Here is a 13,222-nt window from a genome sequence, read left to right as displayed (position 1 = left end):
CCGAGCCTCGCCAGTCATCCTACCTGCATACATGATTGGCCAAAGGTTCTCCTCTCCACGCTCTTCTGATGACCATGGAAGCATTTCATTGGCTTACAGGGCCATTCAATGCTGACAACGTCTGTTTGGGGGCGTTTTCATCATTGCACAAGTTCCTCTCTGATCACAGGTCCATGCATGGTTGCATGCATTACACCGGTAAGACATCAACACTTCTTGCTTTATTAAAAATCACACATTACTGATTATTCCAGTGAGTGAAATGTATTTGACTGTATGGAAGCAGCGCAATCGCTCGCTACACGCTTATATCTCATCTCTGTCTGAGATCATTTCTGTATCGTCATTCAAGTGATGGATCGAGCTACATCTGATTATGTTGCATAATATTGACGTCCAGACAGTGGATATTATTACCGGTATATCGATAATAATGACAACGACACCATTGCAGTGTCCTTGTGAAAGCAATATTTTTGATTAAATGCGTGAGGATGCACTTATGCCGGATGGGACACATTTGGATTGTGGTTTTGTGCGTAATCGTTACTGTTGTGATCTTATAGGGAATACCAATAATGCCATAATTGCATTATGTACAGTGAGTAGGCCTATATGGCTTTTTACCTTAGAGTATGCTTTTTACCCACAACTGTATTTATTAAAGTGTCGGTGTCCATGGACACCGTTGTAAAAAGAGCGGCTCAACTCACAGGTAGAGGTAGTGAATTCTTCACATCGCCTCCTTGCGTTCAAAATTGATAGATTTATACGAAAAGTAAAATGTATTAAACTATAAGGCAGTGACTAAGTCACATAACGTTGCGTTGGAACCAAGACTACGGTATTTCTTTGTGGGCTCTTTAATGATCAGGGCAGGGTTCTATATCAATGGAATAAACTGAACGCACAGTATCTTGCCTTATCTCTTTAGAATTAAGATAGGGTCATTGCCTAATATATCAAACATGTATTTGAAGGAGGTGATTGTTCAGAACTGAAGTGCACTAGTTTTCACTGCACTATCACTGATGTAACAAATTGTAACTATAGTGAAATATGATCTATTTATTTTCATTAGTTCATTATTTCCTTAATTTTCTTCATTTTGTTGCTTGAAATCTGTCATTTTCCCAGAGAACCAATAATGAGGAACAGTCAATCGGTCAAACACAGATCCTCTCATGCCACAGAGAAGGAATTCGGAGGCACTTTAGGTGAGTCTACAAGATGCTTCCTCAGATTCTGTACATGTCAGCTTTATAGTACCAACATCTTTGCTCTAGAGTCTAGAAGACAGTGGCTCTCAAAGTAGGGTCCAGGCCAGGGACCCTCAGGGTTCCTTGAGAGGCAACCCGGTACAGGTCTGTAACTCTCAGAATTATGCAGGTGCTTGAAAATTAAAGTTTGAGAACCACTGCTTTAGTGTGTGTGTGTGTGTGTGTGTGTGTGTGTGTGTGTGTGTGTGTGTGTGTGTGTGTGTGTGTGTGTGTGTGTGTGTGTGTGTGTGTGTGTGTGTGTGTGTGTGTGTGTGTGTGTGTGTGTGACGAAGAGGGAGAGATGAAGGACAGAATTCTCGTATTGAACTTCCCCCCATATTCATCTCTTGTGTTCTTTCTCAGGTGCAACGTGCATTCCTATCTTCCTCCCACTGACTGTTCTCTACCTGCTCAGCGTATGTCGATCACCGGAGGCTAGTGTGCTTAAGTGGCCCCCTGTCCTTCCCAGTTACCTCTGGGATCCGACAGCATTCAAACTACTGCTGGGCTGGGTGGCCCTGCATGCCTTCCTGTATATGCTACCAGTGGGAAAGGTATAAAAAGTTGAGATTACATTTATTTACTTAAGATAAAGTTGTTTCTGCTTAAAATCACAACCCACAAATTAACGCTAGCAGTATTTAATTTGTAAATTACAGTTTGTAATTTACCAATATATATAGTTCTTTGTGTAAAATATTTGTTTGGTCATATTTTGCATGTGGTGTATTAACTAATGTGTATATTATTACTGTAGTGTAATATATGCAATGATTTGATTTGTAGGTATCTGAGGGCTTAGTACTGAGGGATGGAACACGCCTCAAGTATCCCATAAATGGTATGGTGGGGTTTTGGAGTGATATTGTGCTTTTATGATGTTTGTTATGATCTGCTTTAATTATATTTGTAATGCTTTTAAACTTTGGAGTGAAATACTGTAAACGTATTTTAAGAAACATTTATAGCCAAATATAAATTCCTCATGGTTCCTTTCAACAGAATTTCTATGCTATTCACTGGAGGTTTTCTTAAAGTTTTATATAACATGTTTTGTTATGTCTATATACACCCTTATGTATTGTTTACTATTCTTAAGTATTAAAGGACCACTTCACCACTTTTCAACATCTCTTCATATAATTGGTCCTCACTAATGTTCATGATAAAACACAACCATTTTTGTCTCCACCAGGCCGAAGGCATGGGGAGAGAGTATGTTTTGCACTCCGTCCGTGTGTCCGTCCGTCCGTCCTTCCTTCCGTCCGTCTGTGTACAGCTAATCTCCGGCACCGTTAACCCGGTCGATGCCAAACTTTGCACACACACTCCCTGGATGCCAACGATGAACCTCTGCCCCACATTTTCCAGAACGGCCTGTTATAGCGCCACCATGAGGCAGCTTTTCACATTTTTTACCTAAAACTGCACAGATCTGCGTGAAACGTTGCATGCACACTCCCTAGAGGCCAAGGACAAACCTTTGACCTGCATTTTCCGCATCTGCCTTTTATAGCGCCACCAGGAGGCCGACTTTTGTAAAACACATTTTTTGATATTACTCCTCCAGATTCTGTCCAAAAATCTCACAAATCGTTACACAGTATCTCTATGGTCATGTGCTCAAGTCGGATCTGTCTGATATTTCATATTCCATCCTAATTGGCTATAATTGGCTTTCACAGTTTGCAAGATTGCCCCGTTTTGAACAATAGCCTCAAATCATGAACGCAGCATGCAATTTACGTGAAATCTTTCACACATTTTCTTACTAGGCTGAGGAATATATCCCACCCTTTTCACATTGGCCTGTTATAGCGCCACCAACAGGTTGATTTTTGCAAAACACATTTTTGGACAAAATGCCTCAAATCATCCAATTGCCATCAAAGGCGTATGAAGAAATGGCAATCGGTACACATGATCTCTGTAGTCATGTGATCAAGACGAGTCTGTTGGATTTCTCAGATTGTACACTGATTGGCTAAGATTGCCTTCCAAAGTTTTCAGGAGTGGCCCGTTTTGTACAAAATGCTGCACATGTCTTGCTCATCCAGAATTCTATCCTCAGAGATGCTATGAGTGATCTGGCTCTGCATTTCCTCAACAAAATGAAGCAAATTGTTGCAAAAACAAATACAAAAAAACATCCTCCTAAACATTTTGCCAAACATCACACACACTCCTATCCTCCTGGTGGAGACCTGTGCCCGGAAGGGCACTTTTTCTAGTTTTCTACTCAGTCTGTGTCTCATAGGAGGGCTGTGGGCAGTTCAGACACCCGTCCACCAGTGACATCATCGTTAGGCAGTTTTTTTTTTAAACAAGATTTGTTTTGCAACTTTTCAGGAAAAGAAATCCTGCAGTTTCTATTAGCATGGATTCCCCATTGATGATGTCACTGGTGGACAGGTTTCTGAACTGCCCACAGCCCTCCTATGAGACACAGACTGAGTAGAAAAATATTGTGGTATTTTATCATGAACATTAGTGAGGACCAATTATAGGAAGGAGTTGAAAAGTGGTGAAGTGGTCCTTTAAGTACTATTCTTAAGCCAAAAATCAGTCGCACAGGCCTGGGCCGTGGCTCAGCGGTCCAGGCACCTTGGCTGGTAATCCAGTCTGGCAGTGTGCCGCGGGTTCGACTCCCGATCCCGACGGCCTTTACTGCATGTCACCCCACCATCTCGCTCCCTATTTCCTGTCAGCCTACTGTCTGTCCCTCCATTAAAAATATAAAATAAAGGCGAAAGCCACAACAAAAAAAAACATTAAAAAAAAAAATCAGTCGCACAACTCGTAGCCACAATGCAATGAGGGTTTATTAAACACCAACATTTTGACAGTCGTCTTCAGTGTCATTTTCAGGGTATGTAATACACCATATATAAGGACGTTAGCATTTGTTTAATATAATAGACATTAGCGTTACATGTTGTCTCTCTCCCTCAGGCTTCCATGCCCTGTGCATCACTGTGTTGTTGCTGATGCTGTTGCTGTCGTTGGGAGCACCTCTGGGTTATCTATTTGAGCTTCTGGTGCCCCTGGCAGTGTGTTCAATTGGAACATCCTACCTTCTCTCCTTCTACCTCTACATACGTTCCTTTTGGGCACCTAACCATGCACTCGCTGTTGGTGGAAACACAGGTGAGAATACTTTGAAAACCACTGACCACACACTTATTCCATTTAGGCCTGTTACACTTACACCTATACGTTGTTGTACCTTCAAGCCTCTGTGTCATTTTAGTTGAATATATACAGTATACAGTATATGTATATATCGTCTGTGTCGGGTGGAGACCTTTTCGGGATTCAAATAAAAAAATAGCAAAAGTAGCTGATCGACAAGCTCAAAACGCAGCATGCTGCGTTTCGAGTTTGTAGATCTGCTACTTTGGATACTTTTGTGTGAATAGGTTTTATCATCAAGTAGGTCGTTAATTTATGAAAAGTTAAAACATATAAAAACATATGATAAGAGGTTTCTGCCGACAGCAATGATAATTGCTGATAATTTCTTCTATATGGTCTAAATGGGTTAAATAAAGGCAAACATTCATGCAAGTTGATAGCAGACTAATCATTTTTGAGGTGTTTTAAATTAATACTATATATGTCTTGAAAGTAATGGTTTGGAAATATAGAATGGAAATTACTAGTTATTTACAGCATGTGGCTTCTCTGTTGTTGTTCCTATTCCCTGTGTCGTGTCCTGTCCTGTCTAGGAAACCCCTTGTATGATTTCTTTATGGGACGAGAGCTAAACCCCCGCATTGGAAACTTTGACCTTAAATACTTCTGTGAGCTAAGACCTGGTCTGATTGGCTGGGTGAGTAAAAATGCAGGAAATTCTGAAATGCTGAAAATCTGTCGCTTTCTGAACATGGCAGATGAAGCTGGTTGTAGATTGATATTTCCAGCGAGCCACACAGTTGTGCTGCAGGGTATAAGTTAAGCCTTACTCACGCCTGTCGTTACTTCGTTACCACAGCAACCGTAGCAGATAGGTCAATGATGCCTGAATACAAAAATCTGCTCAATTGCAAATAACTGTGGATATTCAGTCCTAATCAATTGCAAATAACTGAATATTCAGTCCTAAAGATAAGATTTGAGAAGCAAATCAGATTTGCCTGCAGCCTGAAGCAAGCCTTTATTAGTGTGTTGACCTTAAATGTGGCGCTTGGTTTGAAACGCGAGCAAGATTCATGATGCATGTCATTCCCTGTTTCACGGTTGTCTTCCCCGTACTAACTCGGAAATGAATAATGTCTTAATGACCAATTCCACACATCCCATGTCTTGGTTTATATAATGTATATTAATGTACATACTATTATACATCAGACTATTAACTGATATTATTCAGGCTAATTGAGAAGCTTGTGAACATTCAAGGATCACACTTCTTGGTTGCTTGTGAGCTTGGCCTTTCTTCCTGTGACATCTGCTCCTGTTCAGGAATCCCTGCTGATGGCAGAATCTACCAGCAAATAGTTCTGCTTTCTGCTGAAGACAATAATGAATATGTGGATTCTTCCATGTTGCCCTTGAGGGTACCTGGGAGATACAGTACATGCGAAGGACAAGTGCTCCTGTAGAAACTGTAGAATAGTATTTCAGACACAAATGCCTAGTCTGGCCTTTTCTTGACCATGTCATCATAGAGTTTGATGGCCAGCTCTTCACCCCTGCCTGGGCTAGTTCCATCTGTCTATTGCCAGGAAGGTGTTAAGAGCGTGAATATTATGTACTCTAAATCTCTTCTTTTAACCAGCCCTGAGGGCGAGAAGCGAACTCGCCCTAAAGGGCAAGGTCGCGTGCATGCATCAGCCTGGGTGACGGCAGACTGCTTGGCGAGCGCTGGCGCTTTGGCATCTGAGGTCAGATCAACATATAGAATGAATTCTGTTCTTGCCATTTATGGAGTGTGTCTTGAGTGCACAGGGTTTGATGAGGTCAGATCAACATATGGAATGTCAGAACAGGTCAGCGCCATATATGGAGATCTAAGGGTGGCAGCGGGGGGCAGTGTCTTAGGGCCGGGCCTTAATTTTCGTTTTTGCGGTTTTTCATAGTAATCTGCGACCTATGGTCGCAATAAAGATGTCCTGCCATCAACAGAGATAATAGAACATGAAGAAAGAATGGCCAACCTATCAGACAATCAAGAAGTGTGATACCTGAATGGTCCCAAGCTCCTCAACTAGCCTGAACTCTTGGTGACTGTGACAGACTGTGATCGTCACATGAAAAATACAAATATTCCTGTACTTTAATTTGATTGAGCAACCTTCACTTGTAGACAGTGGAGTAATATTTGACCAGGAGTATCTACCTTTATCTTTGTACTTTGTCCACCACTGGATAGCATCAAGTAGTGCTTCTCCGTTTAACTGCTATTAACAGGTTCATCGCCGAGATGGTCGGATGGTCTTTCAGGCTTGCCTGCCTATGTTTAACGTTACCTTTGAACAGCCACTGCACCGACCGCTGAGTTGCTTGTCATGAAAATCCACTTTAAAACGGTGCAATCGCTTGTTGTAGTTTTGAAAAGTATTCCAAACATTTTGTCCACCAGTCTTCTAGAGAAGTCCACTTGTCAATCAAGTCTATGTATTGTTTTTTTTTCCTACAAGAAAATAATCGATAGTTGCAGCCTTACTGTTCGTAAGGCTGCAACTATCGATTATTTTCTTGCAATAATTCTATCAATTACTTTTTTGATCAATCAAATAATCAACCAGTGCAAATCAATGCAAAAACATAGTATGCTTAATCATTTATGCCCTATTTTTTTTTACTTTTTTGTATATTTCTCATTGCGATGCGGCACATTGTGAGCTTGAAGGTTTGCTATTTTTGAATATCGATAAGTTTGATTAACTTAACTTCTATTGAACAGTATTCTCTTGTACTTTATTCCAATCAGGTGGTCGTAAACTTCGGGATGCTGATGAAGGAGGTTGAGCTAAGGGATTCCCCCTCCCTGGCCATGATACTGATAAATTTGTTCCAGCTGCTGTATGTGGCTGATGCTTTATGGAATGAGGTGAGAGGCCCATCCAAGTCTAATTTATGTTTTCCTTTAACAGCTATTTAATACTTTGGCTATTTGAAAATAGCTGATCTACAAGCTCACAACATTTTCACCTATAATGACATGGCCAATTGGGCACATGATGGCTTTGGCTATTTGAAAATACCTGAGCTTGTAGATCTACTATTTTCAAATGATTTTTATACATTTTGTGAAATGGGACATTCTGCATAATGAGTAGTACTTCTACTTTTAGTACTTGAATTATATTTTGATGCCAATAGTTTTATACCTTTTACTCAAACATTTGTAATACCAGACTTTTAATTGTAACCGAGTATTTCTACATTGCAGTGTTGATACAGGTACATGTAGGACATGCTCCACTCTCATGCACCTCTGTGTTCAACAGGAAGCTGTTCTCACTACCATGGACATTGTACACGATGGCTTTGGCTTCATGCTGGCCTTTGGGGACTTGGCTTGGGTTCCCTTTACCTACAGCCTCCAGGCTGCTTTTCTAGTCGTGCACCCGCAGTCCCTCAGCGCACTTGGAGCCGCAGTCATAATTGGTTTGAATGGTAATCAGTGAGTGGTCTACCATTTTATCATGACAGCATTTCTTTTTTTATACATAAATTAGAATCATGTTAACGTTCAGTATATTTCCTTCCTGTTGCTAGGTGTCGGGTATTATATTTTCAGAAAATCCAACTCGCAGAAGAACCAATTTCGTCGGGACCCCACACACCCGAGTGTTTCTAGTGAGTGAATCTTTATAGTCTCTTTCTCAATGCCTCTTTTCTTTCCTCTCTACATGAAGACTGCTTTATGCAGGTTTTGAATCCACATTCATACATTCACACTGAACATATTCAGATGCGGATCCTCTGCTATTCAGAGACTTTCCTGTTTGGACGTACTGTATGGGCTGTCAATCAGATAGGACTTTTCTGTTTGGATGTATGGCCAGTCAAGGCGAGAAAGTAGTTTTTTTTTGCCACTCAGGTGTCCCCACATAACTTCCGGGTATGATGATGTCACGCGCGCTATAGGTTCTTTCACATAAAGTTTCACATAAATGTGATGCTTTTTCTTTTCTTTTTTTCACATAGAAGTTTATATTTTATTTGTATGTCTTTAAATGTGCTGATGTGTTGAACATAGAGGACCCTTATGTAAACAGGTCTTAGTGCTTTTTCTGGTTTTATCCTCTTAGAAGATTTTGTATTGATCTGTACTTTCGTTGAACCGTACCCATTCTATAAACTGTTCAAACTGTTCAAACCTACCTAGACACATTGGTGGGGCTGGGAATCAAACATGGTAGAAAGATGCATGGTAGCATGGTAGAAAATGCATTTACAGTTTGTTAAAACTGTACAAAATAAATTACAAAAAAATTATACTATATAAAGAAGATGAGGAGTAAAATTTAAAATCAAAATCAGAAGATCTACAACCTCAAAACATGCCGCTTCGCACTGCGTTTCGAGCCTTGCATATCTGCTACTTTTGATGCTTTTGTGACGCTGTAGTATGATCAAGTAGGGCCTTAACTTAACAAAAAAACAAAACAAGTTAAAACGTAGAGACAGGAGGTTTCTGTGAGCAGATATTGTGCAATTTGTGCTTACTGTACACCGCCAAGTGTACAGTAGCTCCTGGTACACGGATTGCGATTCAGATGGTCAGCCTCTCAATGTTGTCCTTGTAGAGTTGGAAACAATCGCCACGGCAACAGGGAAGAGACTGTTGGTGTCTGGCTGGTGGGGCCTGGTTCGTCATCCTAACTACCTGGGTGACCTTCTGATGGCCTTGGCGTGGACTCTACCCTGTGGTGAGTCAGCACAAAACCATGCTGCAGGGACACTACATAGATTTGCTACTGTACAAGCATGTGACACAAATTTACTTGATGATTGATTGTCACTTAAATAATTGCGATTAATGATTTAATTGTGTTTCTGTCATTGAACATTGGAACATTACAAATAAAGATTGTTTGGCTCTTAGGCTTTGTAAACAAAACTTGCACAGGTCAGATATGACAAATAACATTACTTTATACTTAAAGTAATACCTTTACTTAAACAAATCTCAAATAATTGTGATTTAGGTGATTATGTAATAATTTTGACAGGCCTAGATAACAATTCAAAAATCACATTTTGTCCATCACACATGCATATACCTATTTGAATGTATCAATACTTGCACATGTTTAGGCTTAATTTAGCTCTGAAACTAGAGCTAGAACTTGACACTAGAATATTATATTATAGGATAACATGGGCTATGTTATCCTATAATATATTATTTCAAAGATCGCATTTAAAAAATAATCCATTATATTGTATCTATTTTATTGTCCCTGAATTTTAACCCACTGTGCCGTTTCCATAAACCATTAATCCCTGTTCACTGATTCTCTGATTTGGTTTGTAGGATTCTCCCATCTTCTGCCTTACTTTTACGTTGTGTATTTTACCATCTTGCTGATCCACCGAGAAGCACGGGATGAAAGACAATGTCGGACCAAATATGGTCTGGCGTGGGAGACATACTGTGGACGTGTACCTTACAGGATCTTCCCTTACATATACTGAGGAGGAAAGTAAGTGCTCAGTCAATTCTGAGTTGAACTAAATCATAAGACCAAATTCAGGGAGCGAAACTGTGACTTCCTGAAGCAATTTAAACAACGACAATAACCTGAAAGTTACTCAATTTTCAATCATAAGTAATGTAAGTAACAGCATTTTGTGCGAGTCATGATTCACTCATCATTCAATTTGATCAACTGTACTTTAACAGACAAGGTGGCCTGTGCCCTGCATTGATGCTCCAAAATAGAATTGTGCTTTGAATCATCCACTTGACACCTCCAGTGTGGCTACAGCTGTTGTTAAAAGTGAGTGTGGTTGATGCCTGCTGCGTTCAGTGAGTGTGGTTGATGCCTGCTGCGTTCAGTGTCAGGGCGTTAAGATTAAGGTTCATTCATAGGATTATTCACGATGCATCACTATTTACACTTAATCTTGTTTTAAATCTGTTTATGGTACTTTTAGATATTTGTTTTTGTTTTTATTCATTCATGAAATCAAATAAAAGCCTACGTTAGTCCAAGCCAAGACATTTCATGGCTTCAGTGCTGCTAGTACAATAAACCTGTTACCCAAACCTTGTTGGGTAACAGGATATACAGTAAACAATGCCTATCTTCATTTATTGTTGTTTTGACCCTGTCCAAGTCCAGCTTTTAACCAGCCTCATTTAATAATAATATGCTAACATTCTGTGAAAATAGCAGGCCTACAACTTACAATATTGTGAGCTTTATCTGCTAGTTTTAGCTAAAATATTTAGTATACAGGGCAAAAATGACAGGGCCAAGAGCAAGACCACTGGAGGACCCCATGTCAACGGGTTTAAGTGGTTAATGGATAATAATGTACATAAGGTGACACCATAAAGATACAGTAAGTTAAAGTCATACTGTGTGTAACATCCATTAGCAGTCCTTTTGATAACACAGAAGTGTTATGCTAGAACTGGGATTCCCAGAACAACAATATTGTCAGAAATGGTATTTATTCACTTTTATAAAAATATATTTACGGTGCCTGCATCATTATGGTGTGACTACAAATAGTGTTTAGTGATGTTGGCAAGAAACACATTTATGTGAAATGGTTACTGGGAGAAATATACCAGTTATATCAAATCTAACTTTAGTTTACTATAAAAGCAGAATTACCAGGTGCTCATGGTGAAAAAAGTGATTTAAAAGTTAAACTATCGGTGGTGCTCCTGGATCCAGAGGGATACAAAACATGAACATGATAACTTTTGTTTAATTGAAAATGTTACACAGTATGACTTTAACTTTTAGTCATAACCATTTTAGCCCTGAATCATTTTCAGCGCTTCCGTTGCATAGAATATATGACGGAAGCATTTGAGATCTGTGTGTGAGTCAACACTCTGACTCCAGAGACTAGGGTGCATCTAACGAGCCTCATACACAGGATGTTGAGTGGCCCGAAACAAGCAGCTTCTCAAAACAACAGGTGTGGAAATCTGTTGGGAATCACTTAACAGTTACACAGAACTAGTGTGCAAGCTCATGCAGTCTAAATGTTTTCACACAATAATTGATCTATCAGTGGGCTTTAAAAATCAATCCTGATACCAGGACTCCCCTAAAGGCTTTGCATTGTTTTAACTGAATGTATGTCACCAGAGGTTTCAGTAGGACTGGACATCTCTGATCCTCTACAGGAGACAATGGTATACTGGATACATACCTCTATTATAACATACATGCCACACAAATATGTTTATTACTTCTTGGCCATTTCTTCACTTGTGTCTAATTTCTGATAAATCCTGGTGTGTGAACTTGATACTGTGCTTTGACAGACCCTGTTTGAATGTACTTTAGCCAAGTCCACTGGGTATTATAGGGACTCCGCATTCTCAACCTTAGTTCAGCCAGAATCACTATAAGCTTCATTCTGCAGAAAAAAAAGCACATTCAAACATTGGTAAATTTGAAACAGTTTATCAGCAGCCATCAAGTAAATCAATATTAGTTCCTGGGAAGTTGTACTAGGAAATTATACTTAAGGGTCAAGTTAGAATATCATTGTTTTACCGGAAACTATCGGTAAATATTTTTTGCAATACTTAAGAACTATTGTTATATTCCATTTTGTAAAGTGTACTGTACTGTAATCCTGTCGAATGCACTTAGAATAAACATGGTTTGATACATTCTCAAAGTCTCAGTTCAATCAATTTTTACATTCATAAATACCCTGTGCAGCAATTAAAACATTCAACAAAACATTCAACAAACAACAAGTACAGAGCTAAAAATAAATAAAAAAAGGGAAGGAAAAATGTTAAGTTAGTGGCAACAGTACAAGACGTAAAAGTTATCTCAAAGAAAATTGGCATGTACTGTAATAGGCACTGCAATATACCTTGCCAGTGGAATTGTGTTGCTAGGGAACAGCTTGGGTCCAAGTTCATTTCCTGTCAGCTACTGATATTCACAAACTGATACAAAAAATAAACCTGGACACATAGAACAGTTTCCCAAACACTGGGTCGGGACCTAATTTTGGGTCATGCAAAAAGTAAATAATATTTTGATAGGGGAATACAGGGGTAGGTGGGGGGGGGGGGGGGAATTAATGAATAAGGCTAAGTTATTAATTCCGTAATGCATTTTTGTAATATTGGGAGACAAATTTCTCTTTTGGGTCTCGAGCTGAAACACTTTGGGAAATCCTGAGAATGTACAGTATACGGTACAGAAAAGGTAGCAACCATAAGGTTTTGATCTATCCATGGATACCCTGGGAAATGAAGACCTGTTGCTGTAGCAACAGCTGTATTGTATTGAAATGTTGTAAAAGATAATTTAACCTAAGTGATGTCACTGCGGTGGTTCGTTCAGTTCAGACGTCAGTAGCTTGCATAACGTGCAGCTAATATTAGCTGCCTGCAACAACAATGTACTTCTGTTAAAAAGGTTATTCAGCAATTTTGCAATGTTCATAAGAAGGAAGAAGTCTGCTTGTCAGCCAAACCTTTTCAATTCAACATTACCTGTGGCTCATCACAGACCCTCAAGATGGTATGGTGATATATTGCTGTTAAAAAAATGATTGTTTCAGGTGGCATTTAATACGTTCATCAGATCTAATGGCTACATTAGGTTATAAAATCCAACTCGTATAGAAAGCACCATACTTTCTAAATACTGTCATTCTGGAAGACACCTGGACTGAATAGAAGAGAAAGACAGATATGTCATAACATATATCAAGATTTCTCTTTTTTTTAACCCAAAGCATCTGTCATTTTAGATTTGAGCTAAAAAGCATTATGTAATACTTTGGCTATT

General features: G+C 39.4%; 1 protein-coding gene across 1 annotated transcript; it reads left to right on the top strand.

The window, feature by feature from the left end:
- Positions 1-124: 124 nt before the first annotated feature.
- tm7sf2 (transmembrane 7 superfamily member 2) lies at positions 125-12,072 on the top strand. The gene is made up of 11 exons (XM_079507823.1): positions 125-198; positions 1,138-1,217; positions 1,623-1,813; positions 2,046-2,100; positions 4,212-4,406; positions 4,988-5,091; positions 7,195-7,314; positions 7,715-7,883; positions 7,986-8,066; positions 9,020-9,142; positions 9,751-12,072. Exons 2-11 carry the CDS (start codon positions 1,148-1,150, stop codon positions 9,909-9,911), a joined length of 1,269 nt encoding a protein of 422 aa, XP_079363949.1. The 5' UTR covers positions 125-198; positions 1,138-1,147; the 3' UTR covers positions 9,912-12,072.
- The last annotated feature ends 1,150 nt before the right edge of the window (positions 12,073-13,222 follow it).

This window comes from Electrona antarctica, assembly GCF_951216825.1.
Source record: "Electrona antarctica genome assembly, chromosome: 8".
Taxonomy (NCBI): domain Eukaryota; kingdom Metazoa; phylum Chordata; class Actinopteri; order Myctophiformes; family Myctophidae; genus Electrona; species Electrona antarctica.
This window is presented reverse-complemented; position numbering and strand designations above follow the sequence as displayed.

What these genes read in the sequence shown, in the direction of transcription:
- tm7sf2 (XM_079507823.1), top strand. Translation starts at nt 1,148, where the DNA reads ATGAGGAACAGTCAATCGGTCAAACACAGATCCTCTCATGCCACAGAG. An exon ending in GACCTGGTCTGATTGGCTGG is followed by an intron (nt 5,092 to 7,194) that starts GTGAGTAAAAAT and finishes TATTCCAATCAG; the next exon opens with GTGGTCGTAAACTTCGGGAT. An exon ending in AGTCATAATTGGTTTGAATG is followed by an intron (nt 7,884 to 7,985) that starts GTAATCAGTGAG and finishes TCCTGTTGCTAG; the next exon opens with GTGTCGGGTATTATATTTTC.